General features: G+C 55.7%; 2 protein-coding genes across 2 annotated transcripts in view; one reads left to right on the top strand and one right to left on the bottom strand.

Annotated features, from left to right (window-relative positions):
* The window catches only part of LOC132808761 (uncharacterized), a 67568-nt gene extending 50894 nt beyond the window's left edge, over positions 1–16674 (top strand). Inside the window, exon 12 of the mRNA XM_060822205.1 lies at positions 16538–16674. Within this exon, the coding sequence (XP_060678188.1) occupies positions 16538–16674 (137 nt within the window). The remainder of the gene's footprint in view (positions 1–16537) is intronic.
* A 1879-nt stretch (positions 16675–18553) lies between these two features.
* The window catches only part of LOC132808760 (von Willebrand factor A domain-containing protein 7), a 48657-nt gene continuing 42434 nt past the window's right edge, over positions 18554–24776 (bottom strand). The window contains exons 2-5 of the mRNA XM_060822204.1: positions 24356–24625; positions 22870–22963; positions 20361–20492; positions 18554–18738 (exon numbers count right to left, since the gene is read on the bottom strand). Of these exons, the coding sequence (XP_060678187.1) occupies positions 18554–18738; positions 20361–20492; positions 22870–22963; positions 24356–24625 (681 nt within the window). The remainder of the gene's footprint in view (positions 18739–20360; positions 20493–22869; positions 22964–24355; positions 24626–24776) is intronic.

Here is a 24776-nt window from a genome sequence, read left to right as displayed (position 1 = left end):
GTTAGGGTGGATTGGCCATGGGAAATTGTCCCATAGTGCCCAGGGATGTGCAGGTTAGGGTGGATTGGCCATGGGAAATTGTCCCATAGTGCCCAGGGATGTGCAGGTTAGGGTGGATTGGCCATGGGAAATTGTCCCATAGTGCCCAGGGATGTGCAGGTTAGGGTGGATTGGCCATGGGAAATTGTCCCATAGTGCCCAGGGATGTGCAGGTTAGGGTGGATTGGCCATGGGAAATTGTCCCATAGTGCCCAGGGATGTGCAGGTTAGGGTGGATTGGCCATGGGAAATTGTCCCATAGTGCCCAGGGATGTGCAGGTTAGGGTGGATTGGCCATGGGAAATTGTCCCATAGTGCCCAGGGATGTGCAGGTTAGGGTGGATTGGCCATGGGAAATTGTCCCATAGTGCCCAGGGATGTGCAGGTTAGGGTGGATTGGCCATGGGAAATTGTCCCATAGTGCCCAGGGATGTGCAGGTTAGGGTGGATTGGCCATGGGAAATTGTCCCATAGTGCCCAGGGATGTGCAGGTTAGGGTGGATTGGCCATGGGAAATTGTCCCATAGTGCCCAGGGATGTGCAGGTTAGGGTGGATTGGCCATGGGAAATTGTCCCATAGTGCCCAGGGATGTGCAGGTTAGGGTGGATTGGCCATGGGAAATTGTCCCATAGTGCCCAGGGATGTGCAGGTTAGGGTGGATTGGCCATGGGAAATTGTCCCATAGTGTCCAGGGATGTGCAGGTTAGGGTGGATTGGCCATGGGAAATTGTCCCATAGTGCCAGGGATGTGCAGGTTAGGGTGGATTGGCCATGGGAAATTGTCCCATAGTGCCCAGGGATGTGCAGGTTAGGGTGGATTGGCCATGGGAAATTGTCCCATAGTGCCCAGGGATGTGCAGGTTAGGGTGGATTGGCCATGGGAAATTGTCCCATAGTGCCCAGGGATGTGCAGGTTAGGGTGGATTGGCCATGGGAAATTGTCCCATAGTGCCCAGGGATGTGCAGGTTAGGGTGGATTGGCCATGGGAAATTGTCCCATAGTGCCCAGGGATGTGCAGGTTAGGGTGGATTGGCCATGGGAAATTGTCCCATAGTGCCCAGGGATGTGCAGGTTAGGGTGGATTGGCCATGGGAAATTGTCCCATAGTGTCCAGGGATGTGCAGGTTAGGGTGGATTGGCCATGGGAAATTGTCCCATAGTGCCCAGGGATGTGCAGGTTAGGGTGGATTGGCCATGGGAAATTGTCCCATAGTGCCCAGGGATGTGCAGGTTAGGGTGGATTGGCCATGGGAAATTGTCCCATAGTGCCCAGGGATGTGCAGGTTAGGGTGGATTGGCCATGGGAAATTGTCCCATAGTGCCCAGGGATGTGCAGGTTAGGGTGGATTGGCCATGGGAAATTGTCCCATAGTGCCCAGGGATGTGCAGGTTAGGGTGGATTGGCCATGGGAAATTGTCCCATAGTGTCCAGGGATGTGCAGGTTAGGGTGGATTGGCCATGGGAAATTGTCCCATAGTGCCCAGGGATGTGCAGGTTAGGGTGGATTGGCCATGGGAAATTGTCCCATAGTGCCCAGGGATGTGCAGGTTAGGGTGGATTGGCCATGGGAAATTGTCCCATAGTGCCCAGGGATGTGCAGGTTAGGGTGGATTGGCCATGGGAAATTGTCCCATAGTGTCCAGGGATGTGCAGGTTAGGGTGGATTGGCCATGGGAAATTGTCCCATAGTGCCCAGGGATGTGCAGGTTAGGGTGGATTGGCCATGGGAAATTGTCCCATAGTGTCCAGGGATGTGCAGGTTAGGGTGGATTGGCCATGGGAAATTGTCCCATAGTGCCCAGGGATGTGCAGGTTAGGGTGGATTGGCCATGGGAAATTGTCCCATAGTGCCCAGGGATGTGCAGGTTAGGGTGGATTGGCCATGGGAAATTGTCCCATAGTGCCCAGGGATGTGCAGGTTAGGGTGGATTGGCCATGGGAAATTGTCCCATAGTGCCCAGGGATGTGCAGGTTAGGGTGGATTGGCCATGGGAAATTGTCCCATAGTGCCCAGGGATGTGCAGGTTAGGGTGGATTGGCCATGGGAAATTGTCCCATAGTGCCCAGGGATGTGCAGGTTAGGGTGGGTTGGCCATGGGAAATTGTCCCATAGTGCCCAGGGATGTGCAGGTTAGGGTGGTTGGCCATGGGAAATTGTCCCATAGTGCCCAGGGATGTGCAGGTTAGGGTGGATTGGCCATGGGAAATTGTCCCATAGTGCCCAGGGATGTGCAGGTTAGGGTGGATTGGCCATGGGAAATTGTCCCATAGTGCCCAGGGATGTGCAGGTTAGGGTGGATTGGCCATGGGAAATTGTCCCATAGTGCCCAGGGATGTGCAGGTTAGGGTGGATTGGCCATGGGAAATTGTCCCATAGTGCCCAGGGATGTGCAGGTTAGGGTGGATTGGCCATGGGAAATTGTCCCATAGTGCCCAGGGATGTGCAGGTTAGGGTGGATTGGCCATGGGAAATTGTCCCATAGTGCCCAGGGATGTGCAGGTTAGGGTGGATTGGCCATGGGAAATTGTCCCATAGTGCCCAGGGATGTGCAGGTTAGGGTGGATTGGCCATGGGAAATTGTCCCATAGTGCCCAGGGATGTGCAGGTTAGGGTGGATTGGCCATGGGAAATTGTCCCATAGTGTCCAGGGATGTGCAGGTTAGGGTGGATTGGCCATGGGAAATTGTCCCATAGTGCCCAGGGATGTGCAGGTTAGGGTGGATTGGCCATGGGAAATTGTCCCATAGTGCCCAGGGATGTGCAGGTTAGGGTGGATTGGCCATGGGAAATTGTCCCATAGTGCCCAGGGATGTGCAGGTTAGGGTGGATTGGCCATGGGAAATTGTCCCATAGTGCCCAGGGATGTGCAGGTTAGGGTGGATTGGCCATGGGAAATTGTCCCATAGTGCCCAGGGATGTGCAGGTTAGGGTGGATTGGCCATGGGAAATTGTCCCATAGTGCCCAGGGATGTGCAGGTTAGGGTGGATTGGCCATGGGAAATTGTCCCATAGTGCCCAGGGATGTGCAGGTTAGGGTGGATTGGCCATGGGAAATTGTCCCATAGTGCCCAGGGATGTGCAGGTTAGGGTGGGTTGGCCATGGGAAATTGTCCCATAGTGCCCAGGGATGTGCAGGTTAGGGTGGATTGGCCATGGGAAATTGTCCCATAGTGCCCAGGGATGTGCAGGTTAGGGTGGATTGGCCATGGGAAATTGTCCCATAGTGCCCAGGGATGTGCAGGTTAGGGTGGATTGGCCATGGGAAATTGTCCCATAGTGCCCAGGGATGTGCAGGTTAGGGTGGATTGGCCATGGGAAATTGTCCCATAGTGCCCAGGGATGTGCAGGTTAGGGTGGATTGGCCATGGGAAATTGTCCCATAGTGTCCAGGGATGTGCAGGTTAGGGTGGATTGGCCATGGGAAATTGTCCCATAGTGCCCAGGGATGTGCAGGTTAGGGTGGGTTGGCCATGGGAAATTGTCCCATAGTGCCCAGGGATGTGCAGGTTAGGGTGGATTGGCCATGGGAAATTGTCCCATAGTGCCCAGGGATGTGCAGGTTAGGGTGGATTGGCCATGGGAAATTGTCCCATAGTGCCCAGGGATGTGCAGGTTAGGGTGGATTGGCCATGGGAAATTGTCCCATAGTGCCCAGGGATGTGCAGGTTAGGGTGGATTGGCCATGGGAAATTGTCCCATAGTGCCCAGGGATGTGCAGGTTAGGGTGGTTGGCCATGGGAAATTGTCCCATAGTGCCCAGGGATGTGCAGGTTAGGGTGGATTGGCCATGGGAAATTGTCCCATAGTGCCCAGGGATGTGCAGGTTAGGGTGGATTGGCCATGGGAAATTGTCCCATAGTGCCCAGGGATGTGCAGGTTAGGGTGGATTGGCCATGGGAAATTGTCCCATAGTGCCCAGGGATGTGCAGGTTAGGGTGGATTGGCCATGGGAAATTGTCCCATAGTGCCCAGGGATGTGCAGGTTAGGGTGGATTGGCCATGGGAAATTGTCCCATAGTGCCCAGGGATGTGCAGGTTAGGGTGGGTTGGCCATGGGAAATTGTCCCATAGTGCCCAGGGATGTGCAGGTTAGGGTGGATTGGCCATGGGAAATTGTCCCATAGTGCCCAGGGATGTGCAGGTTAGGGTGGATTGGCCATGGGAAATTGTCCCATAGTGCCCAGGGATGTGCAGGTTAGGGTGGATTGGCCATGGGAAATTGTCCCATAGTGTCCAGGGATGTGCAGGTTAGGGTGGATTGGCCATGGGAAATTGTCCCATAGTGCCCAGGGATGTGCAGGTTAGGGTGGGTTGGCCATGGGAAATTGTCCCATAGTGCCCAGGGATGTGCAGGTTAGGGTGGATTGGCCATGGGAAATTGTCCCATAGTGCCCAGGGATGTGCAGGTTAGGGTGGATTGGCCATGGGAAATTGTCCCATAGTGCCCAGGGATGTGCAGGTTAGGGTGGATTGGCCATGGGAAATTGTCCCATAGTGCCCAGGGATGTGCAGGTTAGGGTGGATTGGCCATGGGAAATTGTCCCATAGTGCCCAGGGATGTGCAGGTTAGGGTGGATTGGCCATGGGAAATTGTCCCATAGTGCCCAGGGATGTGCAGGTTAGGGTGGATTGGCCATGGGAAATTGTCCCATAGTGCCCAGGGATGTGCAGGTTAGGGTGGATTGGCCATGGGAAATTGTCCCATAGTGCCCAGGGATGTGCAGGTTAGGGTGGATTGGCCATGGGAAATTGTCCCATAGTGCCCAGGGATGTGCAGGTTAGGGTGGATTGGCCATGGGAAATTGTCCCATAGTGCCCAGGGATGTGCAGGTTAGGGTGGATTGGCCATGGGAAATTGTCCCATAGTGCCCAGGGATGTGCAGGTTAGGGTGGATTGGCCATGGGAAATTGTCCCATAGTGTCCAGGGATGTGCAGGTTAGGGTGGATTGGCCATGGGAAATTGTCCCATAGTGCCCAGGGATGTGCAGGTTAGGGTGGATTGGCCATGGGAAATTGTCCCATAGTGCCCAGGGATGTGCAGGTTAGGGTGGATTGGCCATGGGAAATTGTCCCATAGTGCCCAGGGATGTGCAGGTTAGGGTGGATTGGCCATGGGAAATTGTCCCATAGTGTCCAGGGATGTGCAGGTTAGGGTGGATTGGCCATGGGAAATTGTCCCATAGTGCCCAGGGATGTGCAGGTTAGGGTGGATTGGCCATGGGAAATTGTCCCATAGTGTCCAGGGATGTGCAGGTTAGGGTGGATTGGCCATGGGAAATTGTCCCATAGTGCCCAGGGATGTGCAGGTTAGGGTGGATTGGCCATGGGAAATTGTCCCATAGTGCCCAGGGATGTGCAGGTTAGGGTGGATTGGCCATGGGAAATTGTCCCATAGTGCCCAGGGATGTGCAGGTTAGGGTGGATTGGCCATGGGAAATTGTCCCATAGTGCCCAGGGATGTGCAGGTTAGGGTGGATTGGCCATGGGAAATTGTCCCATAGTGCCCAGGGATGTGCAGGTTAGGGTGGATTGGCCATGGGAAATTGTCCCATAGTGCCCAGGGATGTGCAGGTTAGGGTGGATTGGCCATGGGAAATTGTCCCATAGTGCCCAGGGATGTGCAGGTTAGGGTGGATTGGCCATGGGAAATTGTCCCATAGTGTCCAGGGATGTGCAGGTTAGGGTGGATTGGCCATGGGAAATTGTCCCATAGTGCCCAGGGATGTGCAGGTTAGGGTGGATTGGCCATGGGAAATTGTCCCATAGTGCCCAGGGATGTGCAGGTTAGGGTGGATTGGCCATGGGAAATTGTCCCATAGTGCCCAGGGATGTGCAGGTTAGGGTGGATTGGCCATGGGAAATTGTCCCATAGTGCCCAGGGATGTGCAGGTTAGGGTGGATTGGCCATGGGAAATTGTCCCATAGTGCCCAGGGATGTGCAGGTTAGGGTGGATTGGCCATGGGAAATTGTCCCATAGTGCCCAGGGATGTGCAGGTTAGGGTGGATTGGCCATGGGAAATTGTCCCATAGTGCCCAGGGATGTGCAGGTTAGGGTGGATTGGCCATGGGAAATTGTCCCATAGTGCCCAGGGATGTGCAGGTTAGGGTGGATTGGCCATGGGAAATTGTCCCATAGTGCCCAGGGATGTGCAGGTTAGGGTGGATTGGCCATGGGAAATTGTCCCATAGTGCCCAGGGATGTGCAGGTTAGGGTGGATTGGCCATGGGAAATTGTCCCATAGTGCCCAGGGATGTGCAGGTTAGGGTGGATTGGCCATGGGAAATTGTCCCATAGTGTCCAGGGATGTGCAGGTTAGGGTGGATTGGCCATGGGAAATTGTCCCATAGTGCCCAGGGATGTGCAGGTTAGGGTGGATTGGCCATGGGAAATTGTCCCATAGTGCCCAGGGATGTGCAGGTTAGGGTGGATTGGCCATGGGAAATTGTCCCATAGTGCCCAGGGATGTGCAGGTTAGGGTGGATTGGCCATGGGAAATTGTCCCATAGTGCCCAGGGATGTGCAGGTTAGGGTGGATTGGCCATGGGAAATTGTCCCATAGTGCCCAGGGATGTGCAGGTTAGGGTGGATTGGCCATGGGAAATTGTCCCATAGTGCCCAGGGATGTGCAGGTTAGGGTGGATTGGCCATGGGAAATTGTCCCATAGTGCCCAGGGATGTGCAGGTTAGGGTGGATTGGCCATGGGAAATTGTCCCATAGTGCCCAGGGATGTGCAGGTTAGGGTGGATTGGCCATGGGAAATTGTCCCATAGTGCCCAGGGATGTGCAGGTTAGGGTGGATTGGCCATGGGAAATTGTCCCATAGTGCCCAGGGATGTGCAGGTTAGGGTGGATTGGCCATGGGAAATTGTCCCATAGTGCCCAGGGATGTGCAGGTTAGGGTGGATTGGCCATGGGAAATTGTCCCATAGTGCCCAGGGATGTGCAGGTTAGGGTGGATTGGCCATGGGAAATTGTCCCATAGTGCCCAGGGATGTGCAGGTTAGGGTGGATTGGCCATGGGAAATTGTCCCATAGTGTCCAGGGATGTGCAGGTTAGGGTGGATTGGCCATGGGAAATTGTCCCATAGTGCCCAGGGATGTGCAGGTTAGGGTGGTTGGCCATGGGAAATTGTCCCATAGTGCCCAGGGATGTGCAGGTTAGGGTGGATTGGCCATGGGAAATTGTCCCATAGTGCCCAGGATGTGCAGGTTAGGGTGGGTTGGCCATGGGAAATTGTCCCATAGTGTCCAGGGATGTGCAGGTTAGGGTGGATTGGCCATGGGAAATTGTCCCATAGTGCCCAGGGATGTGCAGGTTAGGGTGGATTGGCCATGGGAAATTGTCCCATAGTGTCCAGGGATGTGCAGGTTAGGGTGGATTGGCCATGGGAAATTGTCCCATAGTGCCCAGGGATGTGCAGGTTAGGGTGGATTGGCCATGGGAAATTGTCCCATAGTGCCCAGGGATGTGCAGGTTAGGGTGGATTGGCCATGGGAAATTGTCCCATAGTGCCCAGGGATGTGCAGGTTAGGGTGGATTGGCCATGGGAAATTGTCCCATAGTGCCCAGGGATGTGCAGGTTAGGGTGGATTGGCCATGGGAAATTGTCCCATAGTGCCCAGGGATGTGCAGGTTAGGGTGGATTGGCCATGGGAAATTGTCCCATAGTGCCCAGGGATGTGCAGGTTAGGGTGGGTCACCCATGGGAAATTGTCCCATAGTGCCCAGGGATGTGCAGGTTAGGGTGGTTGGCCATGGGAAATTGTCCCATAGTGCCCAGGGATGTGCAGGTTAGGGTGGATTGGCCATGGGAAATTGTCCCATAGTGCCCAGGGATGTGCAGGTTAGGGTGGATTGGCCATGGGAAATTGTCCCATAGTGCCCAGGGATGTGCAGGTTAGGGTGGATTGGCCATGGGAAATTGTCCCATAGTGCCCAGGGATGTGCAGGTTAGGGTGGATTGGCCATGGGAAATTGTCCCATAGTGCCCAGGGATGTGCAGGTTAGGGTGGATTGGCCATGGGAAATTGTCCCATAGTGCCCAGGGATGTGCAGGTTAGGGTGGATTGGCCATGGGAAATTGTCCCATAGTGCCCAGGGATGTGCAGGTTAGGGTGGGTTGGCCATGGGAAATTGTCCCATAGTGCCCAGGGATGTGCAGGTTAGGGTGGATTGGCCATGGGAAATTGTCCCATAGTGCCCAGGGATGTGCAGGTTAGGGTGGATTGGCCATGGGAAATTGTCCCATAGTGCCCAGGGATGTGCAGGTTAGGGTGGATTGGCGTGGGAAATTGTCCCATAGTGTCCAGGGATGTGCAGGTTAGGGTGGATTGGCCATGGGAAATTGTCCCATAGTGCCCAGGGATGTGCAGGTTAGGGTGGGTTGGCCATGGGAAATTGTCCCATAGTGTCCAGGGATGTGCAGGTTAGGGTGGATTGGCCATGGGAAATTGTCCCATAGTGCCCAGGGATGTGCAGGTTAGGGTGGATTGGCCATGGGAAATTGTCCCATAGTGCCCAGGGATGTGCAGGTTAGGGTGGATTGGCCATGGGAAATTGTCCCATAGTGCCCAGGGATGTGCAGGTTAGGGTGGATTGGCCATGGGAAATTGTCCCATAGTGCCCAGGGATGTGCAGGTTAGGGTGGATTGGCCATGGGAATTGTCCCATAGTGCCCAGGGATGTGCAGGTTAGGGTGGATTGGCATGGGGAATTGTCCCATAGTGCCCAGGGATGTGCAGGTTAGGGTAGGTCGGCCATGGGAAATTGTCCCATAGTGCCCAGGGGTGTACAGGTTAGGGTGGATTGGCCATGGGAAATTGTCCCATAGTGCCCAGGGATGTGCAGGTTAGGGTGGATTGGCCATGGGAAATTGTCCCATAGTGCCCAGGGATGTGCAGGTTAGGGTGGATTGGCCATGGGAAATTGTCCCATAGTGCCCAGGGATGTACAGGTTAGGGTGGATTGGCCATGGGAAATTGTCCCATAGTGCCCAGGGATGTACAGGTTAGGGTGGATTGGCCATGGGAAATTGTCCCATAGTGTCCAGGGATGTGCGGGTTAGGGTGGATTCGCCATGGGAAATTGTCCCATAGTGCCCAGGGATGTGCAGGTTAGGGTGGGTTGGCCATGGGAAATTGTCCCATAGTGCCCAGGGATGTGCAGGTTAGGGTGGATTGGCCATGGGAAATTGTCCCATAGTGCCCAGGGATGTGCAGGTTAGGGTGGATTGGCCATGGGAAATTGTCCCATAGTGCCCAGGGATGTGCAGGTTAGGGTGGATTGGCCATGGGAAATTGTCCCATAGTGTCCAGGGATGTGCAGGTTAGGGTGGGTCACCCATGGGAAATTGTCCCATAGTGCCCAGGGATGTGCAGGTTAGGGTAGGTCGGCCATGGGAAATTGTCCCATAGTGCCCAGGGGTGTACAGGTTAGGGTGGATTGGCCATGGGAAATTGTCCCATAGTGCCCAGGGATGCGCAGGTTAGGGTGGATTGGCCATGGGAAATTGTCCCATAGTGCCCAGGGATGTGCAGGTTAGGGTGGATTGGCCATGGGAAATTGTCCCATAGTGCCCAGGGATGTGCAGGTTAGGGTGGATTGGCCATGGGAAATTGTCCCATAGTGCCCAGGGATGTGCAGGTTAGGGTGGATTGGCCATGGGAAATTGTCCCATAGTGCCCAGGGATGTACACGTTCGGGTGGGTTGGCCATGGGAAATTGTCCCATAGTGCCCAGGGATGTGCAGGTTAGGGTGGATTGGCCATGGGAAATTGTCCCATAGTGCCCAGGGATGTGCAGGTTAGGGTGGGTTGGCCATGGGAAATTGTCCCATAGTGCCCAGGGATGTGCAGGTTAGGGTGGATTGGCGTGGGAAATTGTCCCATAGTGTCCAGGGATGTGCAGGTTAGGGTGGATTGGCCATGGGAAATTGTCCCATAGTGCCCAGGGTTGTGCAGGTTAGGGTGGGTTGGCCATGGGAAATTGTCCCATAGTGCCCAGGGATGTGCAGGTTAGGGTGGATTGGCCATGGGAAATTGTCCCATAGTGCCCAGGGATGTGCAGGTTAGGGTGGATTGGCCATGGGAAATTGTCCCATAGTGCCCAGGGATGTGCAGGTTAGGGTGGGTTGGCCATGGGAAATTGTCCCATAGTGCCCAGGGATGTGCAGGTTAGGGTGGATTGGCCATGGGAAATTGTCCCATAGTGCCCAGGGATGTGCAGGTTAGGGTGGATTGGCCATGGGGAATTGTCCCATAGTGCCCAGGGATGTGCAGGTTAGGGTGGATTGGCCATGGGAAATTGTCCCATAGTGCCCAGGGGTGTACAGGTTAGGGTGGATTGGCCATGGGAAATTGTCCCATAGTGCCCAGGGATGTGCAGGTTAGGGTGGATTGGCCATGGGAAATTGTCCCATAGTGCCCAGGGATGTGCAGGTTAGGGTGGATTGGCCATGGGAATTGTCCCATAGTGCCCAGGGATGTACAGGTTAGGGTGGATTGGCCATGGGAAATTGTCCCATAGTGCCCAGGGATGTACAGGTTAGGGTGGATTGGCCATGGGAAATTGTCCCATAGTGTCCAGGGATGTACAGGTTAGGGTGGGTCACCCATGGGAAATTGTCCCATAGTGCCCAGGGATGTGCAGGTTAGGGTAGGTTGGCCATGGGAAATTGTCCCATAGTGCCCAGGGATGTCCAGGTTAGGGTGGATTGGCCATGGGAAATTGTCCCATAGTGCCCAGGGATGTGCAGGTTAGGGTGGATTGGCCATGGGAAATTGTCCCATAGTGTCCAGGGATGTGCAGGTTAGGGTGGGTTGGCCATGGGGAATTGTCCCATAGTGCCCAGGGATGTACAGGTTAGGGTGGATTGGCCATGGGAAATTGTCCCATAGTGTCCAGGGATGTGCAGGTTAGGGTGGATTGGCCATGGGAAATTGTCCCATAGTGCCCAGGGATGTGCAGGTTAGGGTGGGTTGGCCATGGGAAATTGTCCCATAGTGCCCAGGGATGTGCAGGTTAGGGTGGATTGGCCATGGGAATTGTCCCATAGTGCCCAGGGATGTGCAGGTTAGGGTGGGATTGGCCATGGGAATTGTCCCATAGTGCCCAGGGATGTGCAGGTCAGGGTGGGTTGGCCATGGAAAATTGTCCCATAGTGCCCAGGGATGTGCAGGTTAGGGTGGATTGGCCATGGGAAATTGTCCCATAGTGCCCAGGGATGTGCAGGTTAGGGTGGATTGGCCATGGGAAATTGTCCCATAGTGTCCAGGGATGTGCAGGTTAGGGTGGATTGTCCATGGGAAATTGTCCCATAGTGTCCAGGGATGTGCAGGTTAGGGTGGATTGGCCATGGGAAATTGTCCCATAGTGCCCAGGGATGTGCAGGTTAGGGTGGATTGGCCATGGGAATTGTCCCATAGTGCCCAGGGAGTGCAGGTTAGGGTGGTTGGCCATGGGAAATTGTCCCATAGTGCCCAGGGATGTGCAGGTTAGGGTGGATTGGCCATGGGGAATTGTCCCATAGTGCCCAGGGATGTGCAGGTTAGGGTGGGATTGGCCATGGGGAATTGTCCCATAGTGTCCAGGGATGTGCAGGTCAGGGTGGGTTGGCCATGGGAAATTGTCCCATAGTGCCCAGGGATGTGCAGGTTAGGGTGGATTGGCCATGGGGAATTGTCCCATAGTGCCCAGGGATGTGCAGGTTAGGGTGGATTGGCAATGGGGAATTGTCCCATAGTGCCCAGGGATGTGCAGGTTAGGGTGGGATTGGCCATGGGGAATTGTCCCATAGTGCCCAGGGATGTGCAGGTCAGGGTGGGTTGGCCATGGGAAATTGTCCCATAGTGCCCAGGGATGTGCAGGTTAGGGTGGATTGGCCATGGGAAATTGTCCCATAGTGCCCAGGGATGTGCAGGTTAGGGTGGATTGGCCATGGGAAATTGTCCCATAGTGTCCAGGGATGTGCAGGTTAGGGTGGATTGGCCATGGGAAATTGTCCCATAGTGTCCAGGGATGTGCAGGTTAGGGTGGATTGGCCATGGGAAATTGTCCCATAGTGTCCAGGGATGTCCAGGTTAGGGTGGATTGGCCGTGGGAAATTGTCCCATAGTGCCCAGGGATGTGCAGGTTAGGGTGGGTTGGCCCTGGGATATTGTCCCATAGTGCCCAGGGATGTGCAGGTTAGGGTGGATTGGTCATGGGAAATTGTCCCATAGTGTCCAGGGATGTGCAGGTTAGGGTGGATTGGCCATGGGAAATTGTCCCATAGTGCCCCGGGATGTGCAGGTTAGGGTGGATAGGCCATGGGAAATTGTCCCATAGTGTCCAGGGATGTGCAGGTTAGGGTGGATTGGCCATGGGAAATTGTCCCATAGTGCCCAGGGATGTGCAGGTTAGAGTGGATTGGCCATGGGAAATTGTCCCATAGGGCCAGGGATGTGCAGGTTAGGTTGGATTGGCCATGGGAAATTGTCCCATAGTGCCCAGGGATGTGCAGGTTAGAGTGGATTGGCCATGGGAAATTGTCCCATAGTGTCCAGGGATGTGCAGGTTAGGGTGGATTGGCCATGGGAAATTGTCCCATAGTGCCCAGGGATGTGCAGGTTAGGGTGGATTGGCCATGGGAAATTGTCCCATAGTGCCCAGGGATGTGCAGGTTAGGGTGGATTAGCCATGGGAAATTGTCCCATAGTGCCCAGGGATGTGCAGGTTAGGGTGGATTGGCCATGGGAAATTGTCCCATAGTGCCCAGGGATGTGCAGGTTAGAGTGGATTGGCCATGGGAAATTGTCCCATAGTGTCCAGGGATGTGCAGGTTCGGGTGGATTGGCCATGGGAAATTGTCCCATAGTGCCCAGGGATGTGCAGGTTAGAGTGGATTGGCCATGGGAAATTGTCCCATAGTGCTCAGGGATGTGCAGGTTAGGGTGGGTTGGCCATGGGAAATTGTCCCATAGTGTCCAGGGATGTGCAGGTTAGGGTGGGTTGGCCATGGGGAATTGTCCCATAGTGCCCAGAGATGTACAGGTTAGGGTGGATTGGCCATGGGAAATTGTCCCATAGTGCCCAGGGGTGTACAGGTTAGGGTGGATTGGCCATGAGAAATTGTCCCATAGTGCCCAGGGATGTGCAGGTTAGGGTGGATTGGCCATGGGAAATTGTCCCATAGTGCCCAGGGATGTGCAGGTTAGGGTGGATTGGCCATGGGAAATTTTCCCATAGTGCCCAGGGATGTACAGGTTAGGGTGGGTTGGCCATGGGAAATTGTCCCATAGTGCCCAGGGATGTGCAGGTTAGGGTGGGTTGGCCATGGGAAATTGTCCCATAGTGCCCAGGGATGTGCAGTTTAGGGTGGGTCACCCATGGGAAATTGTCCCATAGTGCCCAGGGATGTGCAGGTTAGGGTGGATTGGCCATGGGGAATTGTCCCATAGTGCCCAGGGATGTGCAGGTTAGGGTGGATTGGCCATGGGAAATTGTCCCATAGTGTCCAGGGATGTGCGGGTTAGGGTGGATTCGCCATGGGGAATTGTCCCATAGTGCCCAGGGATGTGCAGGTTAGGGTGGATTGGCCATGGGAAATTGTCCCATAGTGCCCAGGGATGTGCAGGTTAGGGTGGATTGGCCATGGGAAATTTTCCCATAGTGCCCAGGGATGTACAGGTTAGGGTGGGTTGGCCATGGGAAATTGTCCCATAGTGCCCAGGGATGTGCAGGTTAGGGTGGTTGGCCATGGGAAATTGTCCCATAGTGCCCAGGGATGTGCAGTTTAGGGTGGGTCACCCATGGGAAATTGTCCCATAGTGCCCAGGGATGTGCAGGTTAGGGTGGATTGGCCATGGGAATTGTCCCATAGTGCCCAGGGATGTGCAGGTTAGGGTGGATTGGCCATGGGAAATTGTCCCATAGTGTCCAGGGATGTGCGGGTTAGGGTGGATTCGCCATGGGAAATTGTCCCATAGTGCCCAGGGATGTGCAGGTTAGGGTGGGTTGGCCATGGGAAATTGTCCCATAGTGCCCAGGGATGTGCAGGTTAGGGTGGATTGGCCATGGGAATTGTCCCATAGTGCCCAGGGATGTGCAGGTTAGGGTGGATTGGCCATGGGAAATTGTCCCATAGTGCCCAGGGATGTGCAGGTTAGGGTGGATTGGCCATGGGAAATTGTCCCATAGTGTCCAGGGATGTGCAGGTTAGGTGGATTGTCCATGGGAAATTGTCCCATAGTGTCCAGGGATGTGCAGGTTAGGGTGGATTGGCCATGGGAAATTGTCCCATAGTGCCCAGGGATGTGCAGGTTAGGGTGGATTGGCCATGGGGAATTGTCCCATAGTGCCCAGGGATGTGCAGGTTAGGGTGGTTTGGCCATGGGAAATTGTCCCATAGTGCCCAGGGATGTGCAGGTTAGGGTGGATTGGCCATGGGAATTGTCCCATAGTGCCCAGGGATGTGCAGGTTAGGGTGGGATTGGCCATGGGGAATTGTCCCATAGTGCCCAGGGATGTGCAGGTCAGGGTGGGTTGGCCATGGGAAATTGTCCCATAGTGCCCAGGGATGTGCAGGTTAGGGTGGATTGGCCATGGGGAATTGTCCCATAGTGTCCAGGGATGTGCAGGTTAGGGTGGGTTGGCCATGGGAAATTGTCCCATAGTGCCCAGGGATGTGCAGGTTAGGGTGGATTGGCCATGGGAATTGTCCCATAGTGCCCAGGGATGTGCAGGTTAGGGTGGGATTGGCCATGGGGAATTGTCCCATAGTGTCCAGGGATGTGCAGGTCAGGGTGTGTTGGCCATGGGAAATTGTCCCATAGTGCCCAGGGATGTGCAGGTTAGGGTGGATTGGCCATGGGAAATTGTCCCATAGTGCCCAGGGATGTGCAGGTTAGGGTGGATTGGCCATGGGAAATTGTCCCATAGTGTCCAGGGATGTGCAGGTTAGGGTGGATTGGCCATGGGAAATTGTCCCATAGTGTCCAGGGATGTGCAGGTTAGGGTGGATTGGCCATGGGAAATTGTCCCATAGTGCCCAGGGATGTGCAGGTTAGAGTGGATTGGCCATGGGAAATTGTCCCATAGGGCCCAGGGATGTGCAGGTTAGGGTGGATTGGCCATGGGAAATTGTCCCATAGTGCCCAGGGATGTACACGTTCGGGTGGGTTGGCCATGGGAAATTGTCCCATAGTGTCCAGGGATGTGCAGGTTAGGGTGGATTGGCCATGGGAAATTGTCCCATAGTGCCCAGGGATGTGCAGGTTAGGGTGGATTGGCCATGGGAAATTGTCCCATAGTGCCCAGGGATGTGCAGGTTAGGGTGGATTGGCCATGGGAAATTGTCCCATAGTGCCCAGGGATGTACAGGTTAGGGTGGATTGGCCATGGGAAATTGTCCCATAGTGCCCAGGGATGTGCAGGTTAGAGTGGATTGGCCATGGGAAATTGTCCCATAGTGTCCAGGGATGTGCAGGTTCGGGTGGATTGGCCATGGGAAATTGTCCCATAATGCCCAGGGATGTGCAGGTTAGAGTGGATTGGCCATGGGAAATTGTCCCATAGTGCTCAGGGATGTGCAGGTTAGGGTGGGTTGGGCATGGGATATTGTCCCATAGTGCTCAGGGATGTGCAGGTTAGTGTGGGATGGGTCAGGGGTGAATGTAGGATAATTGGTTTGGTGAATGGGTCTGGATGGGTTGCTCTTTGGAGGGTCGGTCTGGGCCTGTTGGGCCGAAGGGCCTGTTTCCACACTGTCCGGACTCTTTGGTGATATAGCAATTGGAGTTTAATATCGATCAGGGTGAGGTGTTGCATTTTGGAGAGTTGGATCAAGGTCGGAGTTTCATGGTGAATGGAATGGCGTGAAACAGGGGGGACCTTGGAGTTCAGGTGCAGGGTTCTCTGAAAGTGGGGTCACAAGGGGACAGGGCAGTGAGGGAGATTTTTGGCGCACCGGTCTCCGTCAGTCAGGGCACAGATTACTGAAGTTGGGGAGTTATGTTGCAGTTGGACACGACATTGGTGACGCCACACTTGGGAAGCATTGTGTTCGGTTTTGGTCATCTCGCTCCAGGAGCGATGGTATTAAACTGGAAAGGGGATTTACGAGGGTGTTGCCGGGACTCAGGGGTCTGAGTTATCGGGAGAGGTTGGATAAGCTCGGATGTTTTTCTTTCGAGGACAGGAGACTGAGTGAGGAGGTGGGGGGAGTGTTACAGAGGTGTATATGATCCATGAGGGGGCCATGGATAGGGTGAATACACTCAGCCTTTGTCCCAGGGAATCGAGGGCTAGAGGGCATCGGTTTGAGGTTAGAGGTTAAAAGGGCACCTGAGGGGCCAACTTTTCCCCCAGAGGGTGGTACGCGTATGGACTGAGCTGCCAGAGGAAGTGGGTGAAGCGGGTACAGTAACATCTCAAAGGCACTTGGACAAGGATATGGATATGTGCCAAGTGCAGGGAAATGGGGGCTGGTGTGGACGGATCGTTTGGTCAGCAGGGGGCAGTTTTGGGCCTGTCTCTGGGCTGTCGGACCCTGAATTCCTGAAGGGATTTGCCGTGCTTCCCTTCATTGTCCGGGGCGCGGAGTACAGGAGCCGGCAAACCATGGAGCAGCGGATGAGGAACCTTCAATAGGCTGCGTTCGGAGCACTGTGGGAGGCAACACATTATCAGGAGGAGGCGGAGGTTTTTGGGGAGGGAGAGTGGACAGGAGGTGGGCCAGGACGCTGCCCGGTCCCGAGGGCACTCTGTTGTGAGGGAAGGTTAGCAACACCGGGATTGTTTCCACTGGAAAGACACCGGCTGAGAGGAGATCTGATAGAGGGCTGCAACAGTATGAGAGGCATTGACAGGGCGGGATGGTCAGAGGCTTTGTCCCTCCCCCACAGGCTTGGAGGTTCAATTGCAAGGGTCCACAGTTGCAGGGTGAGAGGGGGGAAAGTTTCAGGGAGATAAGTGAGAGAAGGTTTTAGCACAGAGAGGGGGTCGGAGCCAGGAACACACCCCCAGAAGAGGTGGGGGGTGGGGGGGGGGAAGCGGGAATGTTGGGGACATTGAAGATGCATCTAGATTGTGACATGGATAGGGAGGGAAGAGAGGGATAGGGAGCGGGTAAGGGCAGAAAGTTTATTTTTTACTTCAATCAGGGCACAATGGTCAGCACAAGCTGAGCGGGCCGAAGGGCCTGTTCGCTTATTATTGATCCCGCGGGGGTCTCATATCTGGAGCAGACCCCCACGGGCTCTGCAGCTCTCAGGGGGAGGGGGTTCCACCAAATATCACTCCCCACCCCATCAAAACTCACCCTCCCTGCGGATTGACCCACACACCCTCTCTCCCTCATCCTGAGAGAGTGAACCTACCCATCCTCCCTCGATACCTGCCACGCCCCCCCACCACCCACCACCAATTCACTCAAAACTCTCCACCTCAGGCAACCATCGCTGAGTCAAACAGGGGGGAGGGCGAGAGGGGGAAGTGGAGGGGGCTGGTTTAAATTAACGCTGCTCAGTCATGGAGTGTGAAAGCTGGACAGCACAGAAACAGACCCTTCGGCCCATCCCATCCATGCTGACCCAGATATCACACAGTCACAGAGATGTACAGCACGGAATCAGACCCTTTGGCCCAACCCGTCCATGCTAACCCAGATATCACAGAGTCACAGAGATGTACAGCACGGAAACAGACCCTTCGGCCCAACCCGTCCATGCTGACCCAGACATCCTAATGTAATCTCGTCCCATTAGCCAGCACCCGGCCCATATCCCTCTAACCCCTTCCTATCCATGTCCCCATCCAGATGCCTCTTAAATGCTGTCATTGTACCAGCCTCCACCACTTCCTCTGGCAGCTCATCCCATACACGTACCACCCTCTGGGGGAAAACGTTGCCCCTTAGGTCCCTTTTATATCTTTCCCCTCTCACCCTAAACCTATGCCCCTCTAGTTCTGGACTCCCCCACCCCAGGGGGAAAAGACCTTGTCTATTTACCCTCTCCATGCCCCTCATGATTTTATAAACCTCTATAAGGTCACCCCTCAGCCTCCGACGCTCCAGGGAAAACAGCCCCAGCCTGTTCAGCCTCTCCCTGTAGCTCAGACCCTCCAACCCTGGCAACATCCTTGTCAATCTTTTCTGAACCCTTTCAGGTTTCACAACATCTTTCCGATAGGAAGGAGACCAGAATTGTACCCAATATTCCAACAGCGGCCTAACCAATGTCCTGTACAGCCGCAACATGACCCTCCCAACTCCTGTACTCAATACTCTGACCAATAAAGGAAAGCATACCAAACGCCGCCTTCACTATCCTATCTACCTGTGACTCCACTTTCAAGGAGCTATGAACCTGCTCTCCAAGGTCTCTTTGTTCAGCAACACTCCCCAGGACCTTACCATTAAGTGGATAAGTCCTGCTAAGATTTGCTTTCCCAAAATGCAGCCCCTCGCATTTATCTGAATTAAACTCCATCTGCCACTTCAACAGGTCAGTGTCAGGTCGAGGGAGCCTCACCGGAGAAAGGAGTCATCTCCAACAGTGTCCCAGATCTCCAGGAAGAGCTCGAGAGAGGCTTGGGTGGCGATCTCAGCGGCTGTGTTGTGATACTGCCCGTGCGGGGATTTTCGGGTGTCCTTGTTAATCCCCTGATTGGCTCGTTTTCCCCGGTCCGCGCTCCCTCCGTGACTGCACTTGCCTGTGGACACGGGAAGGCAGGCAAAAGGTCAGGGAAGTGCCCTCCAGGCCCATCAGCCCGTCGGCAAAGTGATAGCCCTTGTCAGAGCCGGCACACACACCCCCACCCACAACCCTGCATGATCAGAGCAACGGCAACGGGAGGGGGGGAGGGGCTGCAAAGGGACATGGTCTGTGACCGATGGGCAGAAGGGGTTAGGATACACCAACACACACTCACACTCACACACACACACTCACACACACTCACACTCACACACACTCACACACACACTCACACACACTCTCACACTCACACTCACACTCACACACACACTCACACACACTCTCACACACACACACACGTTCACACACACACACACACTCACACACTCACTCACACACACTCACACACACACACACACTCCCACACACACACACACACACACACTCCCACACACACACACACTCACACTCACACGTTACACTCCCACACACACTCTCACATGAAGCCGGAAAAACACGTCAGGATTTCCAAGCCACAGACAGCCCTTGGTCTGATTGTCAAAGCGACAGGAACCTGCTAATTCCTGTTTCATTTCTCACTCAGGGAGACTTCCTCTCCACACACAGCTGTTCAAAAACACAGTGTAAGCAATTCCCAACATCACAGAGGGAACATCATCAGGCACAGTTCCAGTCTCTGTATCCCTCAGTCAGACCCACACTCGGAGCACCGCGCACAGTTCCAGTCTCTGTATCCCTCAGTCAGACCCACACTCGGAGCACCGTGCACAGTTCCAGTCTCCGTATCCCTCAGTCAGACCCACACTCGGAGCACCGTGCACAGTTCCAGTCTCCGTATCCCTCAGTCAGACCCACACTCGGAGCACCGTGCACAGTTCCAGTCTCCGTATCCCTCAGTCAGACCCACACTCGGAGCACCGTGCACAGTTCCAGTCTCCGTATCCCTCAGTCAGACCCACACTCGGAGCACTGTGCACAGTTCCAGTCTCCGTATCCCTCAGTCAGACCCACACTCGGAGCATTGTGCACAGTTCCAGTCTCCGTATCCCTCAGTCAGACCCACACTCGGAGCACTGTGCACAGTTCCAGTCTCCGTATCCCTCAGTCAGACCCACACTCGGAGCACTGTGCACAGTTCCAGTCTCCGTATCCCTCAGTCAGACCCACACTCGGAGCACCGTACACAGTTCCAGTCTCCGTATCCCTCCGTCAGACCCACACTCGGAGCACCGTGCACAGTTCCAGTCTCCGTATCCCTCAGTTAGACCCACACTCGGAGCACCGTGCACAGTTCCAGTCTCTGTATCCCTCAGTCAGACCCACACTCGGAGCACCGTGCACAGTTCCAGTCTCTGTATCCCTCAGTCAGACCCACACTCGGAGCACCGTGCACAGTTCCAGTCTCTGTATCCCTCAGTCAGACCCACACTCGGAGCACCGTGCACAGTTCCAGTCTCCGTATCCCTCAGTCAGACCCACACTCGGAGCACCGTGCACAGTTCCAGTCTCCGTATCCCTCAGTCAGACCCAATGGGGACGGGGTGGTATTTGCTGAGGGAGAGTGGGAGAGTTCTGTCCCCACATTCCGAATCTCACTCTCTCTCAATCCCACGTTACCTTCTGGACGAGCATTGCTGCTAAATCCGAAGTATCCGGTGGTGAGGATTTTTTGGTTGAGGACATTGTCCAGGATTTTATCCCTGCAGCTGTGGGAGGTGACACACTCGCTGCACGTCCTCTCATCTGGACCTGGGAACGTCAGACAGAAAGGGTTAACGCTAACCACAAACCCACCAGGACCCCCCACCTCAACCCAGCGGCTCCACGAGCAGGTCAGAGGCTGGGAATCCTGCAGCGAGTGACTCCCCTCCTGACTCCCCCCAAAGCCTGTCCCCCCCATCGACAAGGCCCAAGGCAGGAGGGGGGAGGGAATACTCCCCACTTGCCCCTGGGTGGGGGCAGCTCCAACAACACTCGAGAAGCTCCACACCATCCAGGGACAAAGCAGCACCTGGCGCCACACCCACATACATCCCCTCACTCCCCCCCACCCCCCCTCAGTAACAGCAGTGTGTACCATCCCCTCCCTCCCCCCCCACCCCCCTCAATAACAGCAGTGTGTACCATCCCCTCAATAACAGCAGTGTGTACCATCCCCTCCCTCCCTTCCCCCCAACTCAGTAACAGCAGTGTGCACCATCCCCTCCCTCCCCCACACACCCCCCTCAGTAACAGCAGTGTGCACCATCCCCTCCCTCCCCCACACCCCCTCCTCAGTAACAGCAGTGTGTACCATCCCCTCCCTCCCTTCCCCCCCCTCAGTAACAGCAGTGTGTACCATCCCCTCCCTCCCCCACACACCCCCCTCAGTAACAGCAGTGTGTACCATCCCCTCCCTCCTCCCACCCCCCTCAGTAACAGCAGTGTGCACCATCCCCTCCCTCCCCCACACCCCCTCCTCAGTAACAGCAGTGTGTACCATCCCCTCCCTCCCTTCCCCCCCCTCAGTAACAGCAGTGTGTACCATCCCCTCCCTCCCCCACACACCCCCCTCAGTAACAGCAGTGTGTACCATCCCCTCCCTCCCCCCACCCCCCTCAGTAACAGCAGTGTGTACCATCCCCTCCCTCCCTCAGGGACATTGTGGGTCTCCCCTACAGCACATGGGCTGCAGCGGGTCAGGGAGGCAGCTCACCCCCACCTTCCCAAGGAGGGCAACTAGGGACGGGGCGGGAAATACTGGGCCCAGCCAGTGATACCCGTGTCCCAGGAGTGAATGAGAGAAGATGTAAGTCCAGTGTTTGAGGGAGGGAAGGTGAGGGAGGGGGAAGTTTAGTCAGAGGGGAAAATGCTAGAATCCGTTGGGAAAGGTTAAGTGAATCCACGGTGTTCAATGTGATTGATGAGACATTGAAAAGGGTTCCTGTCTGTGTTCTCAGTTGTGATCGATCTGGGGAAGGCTGGTGTGCTTTCCCAACCTGGGCAAGGACAAGATCTCTTTGTAAATCCAATCACTCAACCTCCGTGTGGGCGATGTTTACACTGCTGCTTGGCTCTTGCCCTTGGTGGGGGCAAACACTGTCTTTAGACACAGAGGGAGCTTCGGTTGGCGTCAAGTGGCTGATTGGTCTGACCAGTCATAACTGGTCGTCAAGGCAAAAGGTCATCGGCCCAGAAACAACACTCTGATTGGTTCCTGCTCAGCTTCTGGGCTGAAACAAGGAGTGGCCTTCTGTGTGTGTGTGTGTGTGTGTGTGTGTGTGTGTGTGTGTGTGTGTGTGTGTGTGTGTGTGTGTATGTATGTGTGTGTGTGGATGTGTGTGCATGTGTGTGGATGTGTGTGTGTGAGTGTGTGTGTGTGTCTGTGTGTGCGCGTCTCTCTCTGTCTCTCCCTTTCGGTCTGTCCCTCTCTTGCTGTGTGTCCCTTGCTGTGCCCACACTGGGAATATTGTGTCCAGTTCTGGTCACCTCATTATAGGAAGGATGTGGAAGGTGTAGAGAGGGTGCAGAGGGGATTTCCCAGGATGCTGCCTGGATTGGAGGGTGTGTCTGATGGGGAAAGGTGGAGGGAGCGAGGACTTTTCCCATTGGAGTGTAGAAGGATGAGAGGGGACTTGACAGAGGGTGACAAGACGATGAGAGACAGAGACAGAGCGGATAACCTTTCCCCAGGGTGGGGGATGTCTATCACCGAGTGGGGGGCAGGATGTTCAGGTGATTGGAGGAAGGTTTCGGGGTGATGTCAGAGGGAGGGTCTTCACACAGAGAGTGGGGGGTGGGGGGGGATACACTGCCAGTGGTAGGAGCAGAGTCAGAGACATGAGGGACATTGAAGCGACTCTTGGATAGGCCCATGGGTGACGTTACAGTGAAGGGGATGGAGGTTAGTCTGATCTTAGAGGAGGATAGAAGGCTAGCACAACATGGAGGGCCGAAGGGCCTGCACTGTGATGGACTGTTCCGTGTATTTCCACGTTCTGCCCGATGACCCTGATGTCCGGATGGATGGGATGTTATGTGTCACTCTGTCCCAACACATGGGGAAAACATTAACCAATCAAATGAACATGGCCCCCATCAGCCGCTGGGGGTCCACAGACAGAGGGGGGGTCGGGGGGAGACTGACCTGCGATCCTGCCAATCGACTCGTCCGCTCTGAGGAGGTTCCTGAGGGGCTTTTGGAACCCCAGCTCGACCCAGTTACTGTGGCTGTAAAAATCCTGGGCAAGGACGAAGGAGTCACATATGAGGGGACTCTGTGTCAGATCCTCCGACAGTGCCCACTCCCTCGGCACTGACCCTCCGACAGAGCCCACTCCCTCAGCACTGACCCTCCGACAGAGCCCACTCCCTCAGCACTGACCCTCCGACAGAGCCCACTCCCTCAGCACTGACCCTCCGACAGAGCCCACTCCCTCGGCACTGACCCTCCGACAGTGCCCCCTCCCGCAGCACTGACCCTCCGGCAGTGCCCACTCCCGCAGCACTGACCCTCCGACAGAGCCCACTCCCTCAGCACTGACCCTCCGACAGAGCCCACTCCCTCGGCACTGACCCTCCGACAGAGCCCACTCCCTCGGCACTGACCCTACAACAGTGCCCCCTCCCTCAGCACTGACCCTCCGACAGTGCCCACTCTCTCAGCACTGACCCTCCGACAGTGCCCACTCCCTCAGCACTGACCCTCCGACAGTGCGGCACTCCCTCAGCACTGACCCTCCGACAGTGCGGCACTCCCTCAGCACTGGCCCTCCGACAGTGCCTACTCCCTCAGCACTGACCCTCCGACAATGCCCACACCCTCAGCACTGACCCTCCGACAGTGCCCACTCCCTCAGCACTGACCCTCCGACAGTGCCCCCTCCCTCAGCACTGACCCTCCGACAGTGCAGCACTCCCTCAGCACTGACCCTCCGACAGTGCCCCCTCCCTCAGCACTGACCCTCCGACAGTGCGGCACTCCCTCAGCACTGACCCACCGACAGTGCCCACTCCCTCAGCACTGACCCTCCGACAGTGCCCACTCCCTCAGCACTGACCCGACAGTGCCCACTCCCTCAGCACTGACCCTCCGACAGTGCCCCCTCCCTCAGCACTGGCCCTCCGGCAGTGCCCGCTCCCTCAGCACTGACCCTCCGACTGTGCCCCCTCCCTCAGCACTGACCCTCCGACAGTGCCTACTCCCTCAGCACTGACCCTCCGACAATGCCCACACCCTCAGCACTGACCCTCCGACAGTGCCCACTCCCTCAGCACTGACCCTCCGACAGTGCCCCCTCCCTCAGCACTGACCCTCCGACAGTGTGGCACTCCCTCAGCACTGACCCTCCGACAGTGCCCCCTCCCTCAGCACTGACCCTCCGACAGTGCGGCACTCCCTCAGCACTGACCCACCGACAGTGCGGCACTCCCTCAGCACTGACCCACCGACAGTGCCCACTCCCTCAGCACTGACCCTCCGACAGTGCCCACTCCCTCAGCACTGACCCGACAGTGCCCACTCCCTCAGCACTGACCCTCCGACAGTGCCCACTCCCTCAGCACTGACCCTACAACAGTGCCCCCTCCCTCAGCACTGACCCTCCGACAGTGCCCCCTCCCTCAGCACTGACCTGTAGTGTGTGTAGGAGTGAGCCAACGTTTTTTCGGGCTGTGTTGTAATTCTGTTGCAGGATGTTTTGGATCGCTCTGGCCTTGGTGGTGAGGAGGAGCGCTTTGCCCTCGGCGAGCGACTCCGAATCGAAGTGGTACCTGCCCTCTGTGACGTGAAGGAAGTCCACCTTGGTGTTGCTGCTGGTCATAACAGCGATGGCCTGCTGGAAGTGCAGGACCGAGGTCGGGGCCCCGTAGTATCTCTCAAAGAGTTTCTCCGCACTCAGCTCCTGTCCACACCGGGTAAGGGAAAACAGGGTGAGGGCACAGAGCCACCCAGACACCCAGCAGCCAACTGTCCCACTCAGGCTACCCTCCCATCCCAGCCTCACACCTCATCCCAGCTCCCCTGGGAACAGCAGGGAGAGGGAGGGAGAGGTA

This window comes from Hemiscyllium ocellatum (genome assembly GCF_020745735.1).
Source record: "Hemiscyllium ocellatum isolate sHemOce1 chromosome 38 unlocalized genomic scaffold, sHemOce1.pat.X.cur. SUPER_38_unloc_3, whole genome shotgun sequence".
Lineage (NCBI taxonomy): Eukaryota > Metazoa > Chordata > Chondrichthyes > Orectolobiformes > Hemiscylliidae > Hemiscyllium > Hemiscyllium ocellatum.
This window is presented reverse-complemented; position numbering and strand designations above follow the sequence as displayed.